Here is a 15494-nt window from a genome sequence, read left to right as displayed (position 1 = left end):
ATTTCGTTTTTTGTGTCTCGTGATAGTTGGAGGAGCGAGAGCCGCCATGTTGTGTTTTCGTCTGCTCAAAATGTGCGGAAAATTATCCCAAAAAAGCTTATTCTGGGCGGGACTACATGTGTGTGTTGGTTACAAATTGTGTGTGTGTGATATTTTTCTTCAAACTTTTTCACTTTTCTTCTTTGTTTCACTTGTTTATTCTCGGAGCCGATTTCGCCAAATACCGTACTTTCGTTTGCCTGGTTGTTTTGATTGATTGACACGATCTGATTATATTTTTTTTCGACGGCGGCTAATATAGTGACGCGGCCTATACGTGGCCCGTCCCAAATTTTTTTTTAAAAGTCAGGGGTGCGGCTTATAAAACGGTGCGTCTTGTAATCCGTCAAATACGGTATGTTCAGAACTCTGTCCTTACAGTTTCAGACTAACAGGCCTCCTGAGCTAGCCACTTTCCAAGGGCAGCTAAATTCACGTATGAAAACAGTACTGTCGTCTGGGATGCCGTTTTCAGTATTCTGAGCGTTGAAGAATGTGTAAAGAGAAGAAACGATAACAGCAGGAGAAATAAAAGTCGTGTGTTAATTTTTTGGCTTTTGGAGGGACGATTTCAAGTTTGAATCCGTTCTTGCCATGCTCCTAAAGCGTGTAACATACAATCTTGCACACGTTTGCTTTAGTAGTGGCAAAGAAGGAAAGCGTGTGACATTGGTGTTTATTGCCACAGGAGTGGGAGGCAAAGGAAACCAAGCTTCAAGAAGAGAGCAGCAATCTTCAATCAACCGTGTCCTCCCTCAACCAGGTAGGTAGTAATACAGAACTGTGCGATAATAATAATGATACATGATATTTTCAGAGCGCATGCATCCAGGGTTAATTTCTGCTGAAAGCAAAACAATGGTGACTGCGCGGGAGCGAGAAATAAAAAGACAATACTGTACTCGCGTGTTTGACGACTGTACTCGCGTGTTTGACGACTGTACTCGCGTGTTTGACGACTGTACTCACGTGTTTGACGACTGTACTCACGTGTTTGACGACTGTACTCGCGTGTTTGACGACTGTACTCGCGTGTTTGACGACTGTACTCACGTGTTTGACGACTGTACTCACGTGTTTGACGACTGTACTCACGTGTTTGACGACTGTATTCACGTGTTTGACGACTGTACTCACGTGTTTGACGACTGTACTCACGTGTTTGACGACTGTCCTCATGTGTTTGACGACTGTACTAACGTGTTTGACGACTGTACTCACGTGTTTGACGACTGTACTCACGTGTTTGACGACTGTCCTCATGTGTTTGACGACTGTACTAACGTGTTTGACGACTGTACTCACGTGTTTGACGACTGTACTCGCGTGTTTGACGACTGTACTCGCGTGTTTGACGACTGTACTCATGTGTTTGACGACTGTACTAGCGTGTTTGACGACTGTACTCACGTGTTTGACGACTGTACTCACGTGTTTGACGACTGTACTCACGTGTTTGACGACTGTACTCACGTGTTTGACGAAGACGAAAAAAATTTCCTGCTGAAAGCTCTGTACAATCATTTCGGAAAAACACGTACACAAAGCGAGATGGGTATTGATTCTAAAAAGTATCTCTGAAAAACAAACCAGCCAATAAACAAACAAACAAAAAAGCAGATCAGGAAGAAAATGAGAGAAAGAGAAAGGGTGAGAAGTATTTTTGATCTTGTCTGGGGTGCACCATGTTAATGAGATACGTCATCGACTAAACAAACCAAGAAGTCTCATTTTGACCCTGACTTCCACAGTGAAAATTCTTACGTCAAAAGCGAAACAAAGTTCGACCAGACGTCGTAATTCACGATACAATTCAGTCACTTGTTATGTGTGTGTCTTGGGGAAAGTTTCGAGAAAGAAGTTTGTCTGTGACTTTTTCATTTTTGCAGTGCAAAGGTCACCGGTGGGCTGTGCAGGTATCTTTATCGTATCTCATTAAGTGGTCTTTTGCACACGTTTGTCGTTTGATTGGTGTAAATGTCTTTTCATCCAACTGAGCTTGTTGAGTGCTACTTGTGTGCAAGAATGGGTGGGGGTAGGTGTAGGCTGTTAGGATGAATTCTCTTAACTACACTGTGTTTTCTCTGATTTCAGACCATTAAAGATGAAACTGGGAAGAAAAAGATACACGAAAAGAAAGGCATGACTATGGTGAGTAATTTACACATTTCGGATAATGTGCAATTTTTGACTCACATGCGAAGCAAAAGTGAGTCTATGTACTCACCCGAGTCGTCCGTCCGTCCGGACATCCGGAAAACTTTAACGTTGGATATTTCTTGGACACTATTCAGTCTATCAGTACCAAATTTGGCAAGATGGTGTATGATGACAAGGCCCCAAAAAACATACATAGCATCTTGACCTTGCTTCAAGGTCAAGGTCGCAGGGGCCATAAATGTTGCCTAAAAAACAGCTATTTTTCCCATTTTTCCCATTTTCTCTGAAGTTTTTGAGATTCAATACCTCACCTATATATGATATATAGGGCAAAGTAAGCCCCATCTTTTGATACCAGTTTGGTTTACCTTGCTTCAAGGTCAAGGTCACAGGAGCTCTTCAAAGTTGGATTGTTCACATATTTTGAAGTGACCTTGACCCTGAAGTATGGAAGATAACTGTTTCAAACTTAAAAATTATGTGGGGCACATGTTATGCTTTCATCATGAGACACATTTGGTCACATATGATCAAGGTCAAGGTCACTTTGACCCTTATGAAATGTGACCAAAATAAGGTAGTGAACCACTAAAAGTGACCATATCTCATGGTAGAAAGAGCCAATAAGCACCATTGTACTTCCTATGTCTTGAATTAACAGCTTTGTGTTGCATGACCTTGGATGGCCTTGACCTTGGGTCAAGGTCACATGTATTTTGGTAGGAAAAATGTGTAAAGCAGTTCTTAGTGTATGATGTCATTGCTAGGTTTAGTTATTTGACCTTGACCCTGAAGGTCAAGGTCATGTCAAGGTCAAGCATGTGAGTCGTATGGGCTTTGCCCTTCTTGTTGATTTTCTGTTCATCTACATCTGAATGTTCCAAAAGAACTATATTAAAGGACCATAACAGGCTCTTTTTAAGGTCAGATAAAGCAGTTGGGGTTGATTTAATGATATAGGTAAGCATCTACAGATGCAAAAACCGATCAGTAAATCTCAGGTTTTGTGTTGCATCAGTCTAATTTTACACAAAATGCATGCTCAAAAAGCGACCAAATTCGTCTGCTACGCGAGACTTCAAATTCCCCGCGGCGGCAAGCCCTTGACTGTGACGTCACAAGGGGGGGCCAGAAGCGAAAGTAGCAACGCTCAGTGTGCGTCTTTGCTGCAGCTGTGGATGCGCGCGTGCTCCCGACATGCCGTGAGAGTGTGCTGCTGCCGAATGTTCGGAGTTGTAAAAAAAAGACTCAGGCTTGAGTTTTTATTTGTTTCTATCCGACTGGGTAACAACTACAACGACGACAATAACACTGACAACAACTCGAAAACCAAGAACAACTACAATGTCAACAACAACAGCTTTACACTGATAAACTGTAGGTGGAACACGATTGATTTGACACGTTACAACCTTGATTTCATCTACGACGATGACAACAACAACACCAACTTAAATTCGAGAACATAATTATACGTCTTCAACAACATAGCCAACAACAAATCCGATAGAACTTCAACTACAATCACAACAGTGATCATGGGCTGCCTAATCTATTTGTTGAGTCTGGCAGACATTTTACTTCCACCCTTAAGAGAGAATGCTTTTTTCCTCGTACACTTTGTGCCTCAAACCTGACTAAGAGGATACAATTCTACATTAATCCCCGATTATCAATCCAAATAGGTGGGACACTTCCGTCTCAACTCGGACGCCGCTGTAAGAACGATCTCCAGTAACAGACGCTGATAACGATACAGCTATCTGCTCGCTCCTAAGCCACTCCCCCAGCCTGTATGTCTACACACTGGCACCAATTAAACCTCCAACTGAGCTGTTAACCCGTTTGTACAAATTACGTCGAACCTAATTCCGCGATTTGTAAAATAAAAAAAAATAAAAAATTCACTATTCAGCCTATTGTCTCATCGCTGAGAAATTCGGATCGCTTCCTCCCAGTGGAAAGCTAGCAGCAACAGAGTCGCGCTACCCCAAAGTCAAGGGATCCATTAGATTTCTTTTTCTTTCTTTTTCCATTTCGTTATTTTCCTTCATCGCTGGCGAATTTGGATCGCTTCCTCCCAGTGAAAAGTTAGCAGCAACAGAGTCGCGCTTGTGGTCCAAGGTTTGGAAATTTCCAAGTTGTGGAATGTGTCCAAGTTGTGGTATGTGTCCAAGTTGTGGTATGTGTCCAATATGTGCAATGTTGTGGTATATGTCCAAGATGTGGAATGTGTTCAAGATGTGGTATGTGTCCAAGATGTGGTATGTGTTTAAGTAGTGGTATGTGTCCAAGTTGTGGTATGTGTCCAAGTTGTGGAATGTGTTCAAGTTGTGGTATGTGTCCAAGTTGTGGTAAGTGTCCAAGTTGTGGTATGTGTCCAAGATGTGGTAATGTGTCCAAGTTGTGGTATGTGTCCAAGATGTGGTATGTGTTCAAGTTGTGGTATGCGTATAAGATGTGGTAATGTGTCCAAGTTGTGGTATGTGTTAAAGATGTGGAATGTGTCCAAGTTGTGGTATGTGTCCAAGATGTGGTAATGTGTCCAAGTTGTGGTATGTGTTAAAGATGTGGAATGTGTCCAAGTTGTGGTATGTGTCCAAGATGTGGTATGTGTCCAAGTTGTGGTATGTGTCCAAGATGTGGTATGTGTCCAAGTTGTGGTATGTGTCCAAGATGTGGTAATGTGTCCAAGCTATGGTAATATGTCCAAGTTATGGTATGTGTCCAAGTTGTGGTATGCGTATAAGATGTGGTCTGTGTCCAAGTTGTGGTATGTGTCCAAGCTATGGTAATATGTCCAAGTTATGGTATGTGTCCAAGATGTGGTATGTGTCCAAGATGTGGTATGTGTCCAAGTTGTGGTATGTGTCCAAGCTATGGAAATATGTCCAAGTTATGGTATGTGTCCAAGTTGTGGTATGTGTATAAGATGTGGTCTGTGTCCAAGTTGTGGTATGTGTCCAAGATGTGGTCTGTGTCCAAGTTGTGGTATGTGTCCAAGATGTGGTATGTGTCCAAGTTGTGGTATGTGACCAAGTTGTGGTATGTGTCAAAGACGTGGTAATATTGTCATGTGTCCAAGTTTTGGTATGTGTCCAAGTTGTGGAATGTGATGGGACAATAAAGAAATGGAGAAAAAAAAATCTAATAGATTCACTGACTTTCGGGTAGCGCGACTCTGTTGTTTCTAGCTTTTCACTCGAAGGAAGCGACCCAAATTTCCCAGCGATGGGACAATAAAGAAAAGGAAGAAAAATCCCATAGATCTCCCTTGACTTTGGGGTATCGCGACTCTGTTGCTGCTAGCTTTCCACTGGGAGGAAGTGATCCGAATTTCCCAGCGACGGGACAATCTAGTAATGATATGGAGAAAGAAAACAAAATCAACGGAGTTGCGCTACCCCAAAAGTCAAGGGATTTTGTTTTTGTGCCTTGACTTTTGGGATGACAAGAAGATATCGGGAACATTAACGTGATTTGTAAAAAAAATGATTACAAATCACGGGGCGCGCAGATCCTTGATTTTAACTCCCAGGCTCAAAACTGTAAGGTTCAGCAGCTAAATCTATGAATATGGCTTCTGACGTCATCAAAAATTTTACCCAGAATTCACCACTTTCGTACTCTTGCGGACGTTCGAGATACAATAGCCGCCGGTCGGAACGCGAAAACGCTTTGCTTCAGCCCCGAAATTTGTCGGATTATGGCCTAAACGATTCCGAAATAAACTAAACCCTGTGAGGGAAGGTGAGAAAACAATTTCCTACGGCATGCATATGTCTGGTTAACCTAAGTCACGCCAAAACGCAAATAAACGCGTTTTTGACACCAAAAATAGCCTGTTGGGGTCCTTTAATATTGGCTTGAGAAATTTTCGGTCCAGGTATGATCGAAAAAAAGAGAAATTGATGGAAAGCGAATTTGCTTTGTACAAATGATTCCTAGCAGTGAGCCTCATTGACACTGTTGAAAAAGATAGAGTGTTGAGTGTCTTAGAGTGTTGAGTGTCTTAGAGTGTTGAGTGTCTTAGAGTGTTGAGTGTCTTAGAGTGTTGAGTGTCTTAGAGTGTTGAGTGTCTTAGAGTGTTGAGTGTCTTAGAGTGTTGAGTGTCTTAGAGTGTTGAGTGTCTTAGAGTGTTGAGTGTCTTAGAGTGTTGAGTGTCTTAGAGTGTTGAGTGTCTTAGTTGTTTGTTCATGCTTCTCATCATGATGTTTTCAGTTGAAGGATCTGAAGCGCCAACTGCATGCAGAGCGGAAACGAGGAGAGAAGCTTCAAGAGCGGCTTCAAGAAGTTCTGTCTGAAAGCAAAAACAAAAGTAAGATATCATGTAAAAGTCCTGTTGCTGGACGCGTTGTACGTGAGTCTTGTGACGCCACGCAAACACACACACACGCACTCACACACACGCACACACATGCACTACCTTTCCCCTTTCCAAACACCCAAATGAACCCTGATGTGCTCGAAAAACATTCCAAGTTCACAGTGAAAGTCTCCCACAGATTGGAAAACTTAAATACATGCATTCAGACCAAAAATATATGGGTAGCGGCGTACTCTATGGCAGCTTGCTTTCCACACAGAGAAAGGAACCCAAATTTCTGTGAGGGTAACCTCATAGAACTATATGATATTTCCTTACCTTTCCCTACATTACCTCTGTATTATTAGTCATCACTGTTTGTTTTGAATGCTGTACAGAAGAGTGAGTGTTCGTACTGTAGGTAGGTAACATTTTGTTTCATACTTGCTCAGATTGTACAGTTTTACTAATCCATTGGGGGATTTTGTGTACATTATTTGCAGTTTTGAATTTCTGTTTTATTTTATTTGTCTAGGCATGGAAGAATTGTTCCGTCCGGCAGACCCAGGTGACATGTGCGATCAAAGGTGAGTGGAAGAAAGTCTGGTGGAAAGAGGGCATACATTACCCGCTATTACGAGTTAGTCGTGTGACAGAGAGTTTTCTTGCACACGAGACTGTAGATGTCTCACGACGGCGTAGCCGAAGTGAGACAGCAGCAGTCGAGTGTGCAAGAAAACTCTCTGTCACACGACTAACTCGTAATAGCGATTATGTCTCACAGCATAGGCATAGAAAGACAGAAATGAGTTTTTGGGGACGAAATAACAGGCACAGTACATCAATACTTCAGAGGGGAAGTGGGTATTTAGTGTGGAGTTACGAGATAAGAAAGTCGGCCATTTTTCTCAATATGCTTTTGGATATTGAGTAAAATGGCCGACTTCCGTAGCATTATGCTTTGATGATCGGAAGAGACCATCCAATCACAGCCCCCGAATTCCCCCACGTGTCCATCAGAATAGCTATATAGTTTGAAGTTACAGTTCCATAAAGTGCAGTGGCCCCCCCTTTTAAGACCTCCAAAAGTCTGAGAAAATCAGGTCTGAAAAAGGTGGGAGTCTTAAAATGGAGGTAAATTTACAGAGGTTATGAACAGAAAAAGTTGATAAAGCAGGGTCTTAAAAAGGAGGGAGTCTTAAATTGGGGGGTCCTGCTGTAACATTTCCCCTAAAGTACTGAATCTTGATTTTGGAACCTTGATGCTCTATCTGTTGTGTAATATTTCCTCTTTTCTTTCAGTTATGATATAGGTATATGATCTGATTAGTTTCTGCATGGAATGGTCGTTAACTACTTCTAATTAATGTACTTCTGGTTATGATGGTATGCTTGTATTGTTTTCCAATTGTTGCAGTTCTGTTTCATCGTGGGGCACAGGTGCCAGCGGTCTGGGAAAAGATTCTGTGGCCAGCGGACCTCAGGTATGTTGTGACCAGTGAACTGTTGTGTGCCATTCACAGAATGGTCAGGCTGGGAGAGTCTGTGAAAGGTCTGTGTGACAGATTAAGTTTCATCCTCCTGTGCGTGTGTGTGTGTGTGTGTGTGTGTGTGTGTGTGTGTGTGTGTGTGTGTGTGTGTGTGTGTGTGTGTGTGTGATTACAATAACAGAACTGAGTGGCCCTCCCATAAGCAGGGAAACTTGGAATGAATTGTTTTTATTAGTTTTCTCTTCCTCATTTTGTAGACATTTATTTGTGTTATATACATATAAATGTACTTGTGTGTGTGTGTGTGTGTTTCAAGGCAAACTTTACATTACTCTTTACTTTAGAGGCATGAAGGCATTTGTGCTTTTCAGACGAATACTGAAAAAAATACCTCACACACACACACACACACGCACGCAGACAAACACAAAATTACGCATGCACACATCCTGGTATACACCAGATGCAGAAGTCGTTTTAACGTTCAGTTCAATTCAATTCAATTCAATTCAATTCAATACAACTTTATCTGAATGTAAGACAAACAGAAATGTTTCTTTTGGCTCGTATACACAAATGAAATGACATTACATAAAATAACATTCTCGGAACCCATAAAATGCACGCATCAATACACACATAACCCAAACCACACACATCCATACCCGCACCTTCACACACATCATGCCAACAGTTTTGATATCAAGTTTTTCCTAAATGCATTTGACTTTGATTTTGTGTGTGTTGCAGTCCCCCTCCACCCCCAACATGGGAAACTACAGTTTAAGTACACCAATGTCTGACCCTGGGGACGAGAATGCAGAGTTGCTACGGCGATTGACCGATGTCCAGGAAAAAAAATGGGCTTTGGAAGAAAAGGTGATTTGAATGATGATGATCTGATAAATAGAATGGTGATTTGAATGATGATGATCTGATAAATAGAATGGTGATTTGAATGAAGATGATCTGATAAATAGAATGGTGATTTGAATGAAGATGATCTGATAAATAGAATGGTGATTTGAATGATGATGATCTGATAAATAGAATGGTGATTTGAATGATGATGATCTGATAAATAGAATGGTGATTTGAATGATGATGATCTGATAAATAGAATGGTGATTTGAATGATAATGATCTGATAAATAGAATGGTGATTTGAATGATGATGAGCTGATAAATAGAATGGTGATTTGAATGATGATGATCTGATAAATAGAATGGTGATTTGAATGATGATGATCTGATAAATAGAATGGTGATTTGAATGAAGATGATCTGATAAATAGAATGGTGATTTGAATGATAATGATCTGATAAATAGAATGGTGATTTGAATGAAGATGATCTGATAAATAGAATGGTGATTTGAATGATGATGATCTGATAAATAGAATGGTGATTTGAATGATGATGATCTGATAAATAGAATGGTGATTTGAATGATGATGATCTGATAAATAGAATGGTCAGTTTGTTGAGAGACTCCGGTCAATGACGAGTTTTCTCCTATAAGATTGACGCCTTTGATGTTCGAGAGGAAACTTTGGCAAGGTCATAGCAGAAACATGCATAATTATGGTTTAAACTTTTTTTTTTTATTCATTTGCATAAATACAAAGCCATAATTGAATGTTATAATAAAGGAGCACAACAAGATAAACTTATAAATGTGCTCTTAGAGACAAACGAGTAATGTGGCGGACGGTATTTTAAATGCATGATATTTAAACCAATCTTCTTCTTCTTCTGCGTTCGTGGGCTGAAACTCCCATGTACACTCGTGTTTTTACACGAGTGGAATTTTACGTGTATGACCGTTTTTACCCCGCCATTTAGGCAGCCACACGCCGCTTTCGGAGGAAGCATGCTGGGTATTTTCGTGTTTCCATAACCCACCGAACTCTGACATGGATTACAGGATCTTTTCCGTGGGCACTTGGTCTTGTGGTTGCGTGTACACACGAAGGGGGATAAGTCACTAGCAGGTCTGCACACAAGTTGACCTGGGAGATCGGAAAAATCTCCACTCTTAACCCACCAGGCGGCCGCGGCCGGGATTCGAACCCTCGACCTTCCGATTACGAGGCCGACGTCTTACCACCCCGCCACAGCGCCCGTCATTTAAACCAATGAAAACAACGACAACGAAAACTGGAGCATATCACTAGAGAGGAAGTGTTATTCAGACCTGGGAACCCATACGATTTCGCCGTATTTTGTACGCATGATTGTCTAGAATACGATCAGTACGGTCAGTGGATAATAAATACGACGAGAAAAATTCCTGGACTACTTTTCTTCACAAACGCACCCCGAAGCCGATCCAGTATTTTGACACATGATTACAGTTTTTGTCAGTATAAACATTGAAAGAAGCATTTGTTTTAAATGTTTCGGTAAACTTAATTAACTGTGCGAAGGACGCATGCCAAGCATGTTTGAATCATAGATGTTAAATGCTGTGTGGAGTACGCTCATTTTTCTGAAAATACACCAAGTTTGTTTGAGAATACTCCAAGTGCAAAACAGGGGTTCCCAGGTCTGGTTATTTCTTTGTATAGCAATGTGGGTACGTGTGTACTCTTCTTTAGCCATTTACAAGGCGCTACAGGTCAATAGCGCGCAAGGGTCAAAGTTTAGGAAAACAGTTTCGCCTTATATAGCCCCAAAAGTATGGTACTCGAATTCCATGTAGGCTTTTGATGTAATTGTCATCTTCATGTAATTTATGCGTAAGTGTATATGAGTGTGCTTGAGTTGTTAATGCGAAAGAATGTGCATGAGTGCGCCTTGAGTCGCCTTGTGGTGAGATATGTGCGCGTTATAAATTCTCGTATTATGAATTAGTTGACATGTGAGATCTGATCAGTACGTCTACCGCGCTAACTTTTTCCACCTTATACTGTCCTGCCTAGACAATGATACAAATTAATTTGTGAACAAAATGAAGTTTTTGACTACTAAAATCGCAAGAAAGTCGATGCAACTTTTTTCAAATGGATAGATGTCTTAGGCATGACTGAAAGCCCATTTGAGGGCTCCGTGCACCTGTATGCGATAAGTTCAGCAACTTTAAGGTTATTATAATGTTATTACTAATTACATTGAAAAATGTCTTTCTAAATGTTGTTTTTGTTTGCCAGGTGAACCACCTAGAAACCAGCAATGGCTGTATGGCTGAAGATCTGCTGCAGAAAACTGCGATCATTGAACATTATGTCATGAACTCACACTCTGGTGAGTTGTTATGTTTTTTGTGTGACTTATACTTATAGTCAATTCTTTTGAAATTCCCAATGGGGATTACACACTTTTACATACACATAAAGGCACACACTGATAAATGCATGCACATATACATACATGCACGCACCCTCGCACCCATGCATACACCCACACACACACACCCACACATACTCACACCCACACATACACTTACATACACACACACACACACACACACACACACATATACACACACATACACACACCCACACACACATACACACACACACACATACAAACACCCACACATACACACACACATACATACACACACACATCCACCCACCCACACACACCCACACACACACACACCCACACACACACACACACACACACATACACACACAGGCGCTCCCATTATCTAACAGTAAAACTATAGCAAGGTGAAATTGTAGCTATCCTTACAGCGGGAGGGCGACGCCAGTCTCAGCCACACAGCGGTGACGACAAACTGACGCTGAAGAAGGTGATGGACCTGGTGAAAAACGGCGACCATGGTGAACTGCAGGAGATGAACCGCAAGCTGCAACTCATGCTGGAGGAGACGCTCACCAAGAACATGCACCTGCAGCAGGTGAGAGGACGACAGGTGTTTTAATGGTGATTTAGCTCACAGAGAACAGGCACCTGCAGCAGGTGAGAGGACGACAGGTGTTTTAATGGTGATTTAGCTCACAGAGAACATGCACCTGCAGCAGGTGAGAGGACGACAGGTGTTTTAATGGTGATTTAGCTCACAGAGAACATGCACCTGCAGCAGGTGAGAGGACGACAGGTGTTTTAATGGTGATTTAGCTCACAGAGAACATGCACCTGCAGCAGGTGAGAGGACGACAGGTGTTTTAATGGTGATTTAGCTCACAGAGAACATGCACCTGCAGGAGGTGAGAGGATGTCATCTGTTTTGAGGGTGATTTAGCTCACAGAGAATTATATATGCACATGCACTAGGTGACCAGATGGTCTATGTCGACTCTGCTCACTAACAACAGTCACATGCAGCAGGTAACAAAGTGACTGTTGCATGCGCCTGTTACAAGGTTGTCAATAAATGACAGGTCTTCATTTAAGTGAAGAAAAAAACCCATCTGCAGCAGGTGCATAGATTGCTTCTTCTTTTTTCATGCGCTACAACTTTCACAGACACTCGCATGTTACGAGGATAGGTTTATGTGTATGACTAGTGTGGTGTTTTTTGTACAACACCAGATTTGTGTTGTTGTATTCTTGTTAGCTGTGACATTATGTCCCATGATGCCAAGTATGAACATTTCAAAAAGGGATTAAAGGAGAAGCTACTCGCCCTTTAATGTGTACATGGATGTTCATTTGTGTATGCTTGTTTACTTACAATTTTTTACATTTTCAATTTCATTGTTGTCTTGTTCTTGTTACCTAATTGTTTTTTTCCTTTCCATACAGAATCTGGAAACAATGTCACAAGAGCTTGTTCGCCTCAGCAAGTTGCCCGTGCAAAACTCCGCCCACTCTCCACAAGGCAGCAACAATTCCCCCAGTAATGCTCCCCCCGAAAGTACAACCAGCAACAACTCACCCAGTAATGCTCCTCACACAAATACTCCTCCGGAAAGTACAACCAGCACGATAACTCTGCCCCAGACTGTCAACCATTCCTCGGTTAGTGATGAGAACTCTGGTAGCCATGGGGACAGGCCTCAGTCTTTACCCATAGCCACAGAGAACGGAGCAGGCGGAGACACATAGGGGTTGCCTGTGATACTGACTGCGTGTAGGTGTGATATTTGCAGGAGTGATATTGTTGAGAGGGGTTGAACTTTTGCTGAGTGTGGATAGTGAAATCATGTGTTTGGGTGACCTTATGTGATAAAAGTCGAGAGTGCAGTGCTTGTTATTTTAAGAGTACTGAATGTTCTTGGGGAATTGTTTTATAGAAGAATTCTTGTAAAATGTTTGAAGTACTAGTTGTGCATGATGTATTTTAAACAGTGAATGAGAAGGTGAAAGATAAATGGAGAAGGGTTGAGAGTTCAGCGTTGTTTGATTAGAATGTGGAAAAATAAGCATAGCAGGTCAGTGCAAGTAGAGAAATGTTAACAAAATTGAACAAAGCATAGAACAAGATGTACTTACTATTGTAGTTAAATCGGATATGTTTCAGAAAGTACGTGGAGAAAGGTGACCCCACCGCTTGTTACTACAGTGGAACCCCCCTTTTAAGACCTCCCAAAATCTGAGAAAATCGGGTCTTAAAAAGGAGGTAAATTTACAGAGGTCATGAACAGAAAATCTGAGAGGGAGTCTTAAATTGGGGGGTCTTGAAATGGAGGGATTCTTAAATTGGGGGTCTTGAAATGGAGGGATTCTTAAATTGGGGGGTCTTGAATTGGGGGTCTTAAATTGGGGGGTCTTAAATTGGGGGTCTTAAATTGGGGGTCTTAAATTGGGGGTCTTAAATTGGGGGTCTTAAATTGGGGGTCTTAAATTGGGGGTCTTAAATTGGGGGGTCTTAAAAGGGGGTTCCACTGTACACTGCTCACAGTTTAAGTGTGACACTTTGTTTACAAACAACATAGAATTGTTTTACATTTGTATTTTATTTCAGGGAAATTGTAGGTAGATACATTGATAAAAACAAAGGCACTCGTAGCATTAGAAGCCTAAGTTTGTGGACACCTTTTGTTAGGAATACAAACCTATGAAAGCTTGTATCCAAATCTATCAGAACTGAGGTCTGTTTTTGTGTGGTTTGGGGGCTGATCGTGACACAGACGCTTCAATAATGTTTTACTGAGTCAGTTACGGTATTAAAATGAGTTCTTTGTGTTTTTTGTTATTGTCTGATATAGTAACATGTAAGCCTCTTTTGAACAGTTTTTTTTCCTGTAATCTGTGTGTTTGAGTGTGCACATTGGTGTGTGTGTATGTGAGAGAGAGAGAGAGAGAGAGAGAGAGAGAGAGAGAGAGAGAGAGAGAGAGAGAGAGAGAGAGAGAGAGAGAGAGAGAGAGAGAATTTGCTCAATACAGAAAAAACGTGATGGAAAGATGAATGCATTTTGGTTAACACAAGGAGTTCCATACAAGGAAAATAGGAACAACATACTAATCTGAAGACATCTGTGATCTTTTGTTAATAGTGTAGAATTTTGTGGACTAGATAAAAAGCCAGTAGTCTTAAATGTAGAAGGTCAATTTTGAGTTCTTTAACACTTTCGCGACGGGACACTGATAAATCAGTAACAGCGCTGACACGCCCATGGACGGGACGCTTATAAATCAGTAACAGCCATACAGGGTACACGACTCGTGATTGCTTCCCGGTTTTTGAAGCTTGCAGTAAATTGAGTTGTTTCCCTTGACACACTTTGCGTGCCCTTCCGCCATATGTAAAATTAGCCTGATTTGTGTGGTTTTTTCGAGAAAAAAAATGAATCGAAGGCGAGCCTTGTCACGGGAGGAGATTCTCCGGATGTTGGATCTTGAGGACCCTGTAGATCATGATTCCGACGTGTTGTTTTCGCCTCAAGAAAGCGATAATAGCAGTGATATTGAGGAAGAAACAGTCCTGTTCAGTGTTGCTAGTATGAGTCGGCAAACTACACGTGTTAGGGTGGCACTGCATGAATCTTCGAATGTGTAGTTGCAAGGGGGGCGTGGCAGCACTGATAACAATGGATGGCTGGAGCGTCCTAATCCTTTTGGAAATGTTCATAGGTGTACAGTTGGGACTTTGTTGTGAAAATGTGACTTATATTCAATATGGATTACCTAGACATCATTTGGTGAGTGTCACAGTTTTGTTTCATTTGAGTCAGGATGCTGTGAGTGAATGCGGGATTTGCTTGTTTTTTTCTTTGTACTGTCTCCTTATTTCTGTGTAGAATTTTAACAATATTTCAGCTAATTCATAGGTTTTACACCTTGTTTGGTTATAAAATTATTTATAATACTTTCTGTTAAAAAATAACTTTTAAAAAAGCAGTGGAAAAGAAAACACACACAAAAAAACTTTAAAAAACACAAATTATCCTCCTTTCACCCCCCCCTTTGCTAAAACAAATCGCGTGACAAACTTATAAATAGCACGACTGAACTGGGCATCCATTTTTTAATTAGTAAAAAAAATTTGGTGGTGATTGGACTTAATTCAAGCTTGCTAGACAGATTTCTTTACAGTTACTGTTTTTTGGTAAGTTTCTTGGTGGCAAGCTTGGGCAGGCAGGACG

The 15494-nt window shown here is 41.3% G+C and overlaps 1 protein-coding gene across 1 annotated transcript in view; it reads left to right on the top strand.

Annotated features, from left to right (window-relative positions):
• The window catches only part of LOC138965367 (GRIP1-associated protein 1-like), a 49318-nt gene extending 35687 nt beyond the window's left edge, over positions 1–13631 (top strand). Inside the window, exons 20-28 of the mRNA XM_070337507.1 lie at positions 728–802; positions 2134–2190; positions 6421–6517; positions 7041–7092; positions 7923–7989; positions 8746–8874; positions 11148–11241; positions 11697–11863; positions 12712–13631. Of these exons, the coding sequence (XP_070193608.1) occupies positions 728–802; positions 2134–2190; positions 6421–6517; positions 7041–7092; positions 7923–7989; positions 8746–8874; positions 11148–11241; positions 11697–11863; positions 12712–13014 (1041 nt within the window). The 3' untranslated portion in view covers positions 13015–13631. The remainder of the gene's footprint in view (positions 1–727; positions 803–2133; positions 2191–6420; positions 6518–7040; positions 7093–7922; positions 7990–8745; positions 8875–11147; positions 11242–11696; positions 11864–12711) is intronic.
• Positions 13632–15494: the final 1863 nt, after the last annotated feature.

This window comes from Littorina saxatilis, linkage group LG4 (assembly GCF_037325665.1).
Source record: "Littorina saxatilis isolate snail1 linkage group LG4, US_GU_Lsax_2.0, whole genome shotgun sequence".
NCBI classification, from domain to species: domain Eukaryota; kingdom Metazoa; phylum Mollusca; class Gastropoda; order Littorinimorpha; family Littorinidae; genus Littorina; species Littorina saxatilis.
This window is presented reverse-complemented; position numbering and strand designations above follow the sequence as displayed.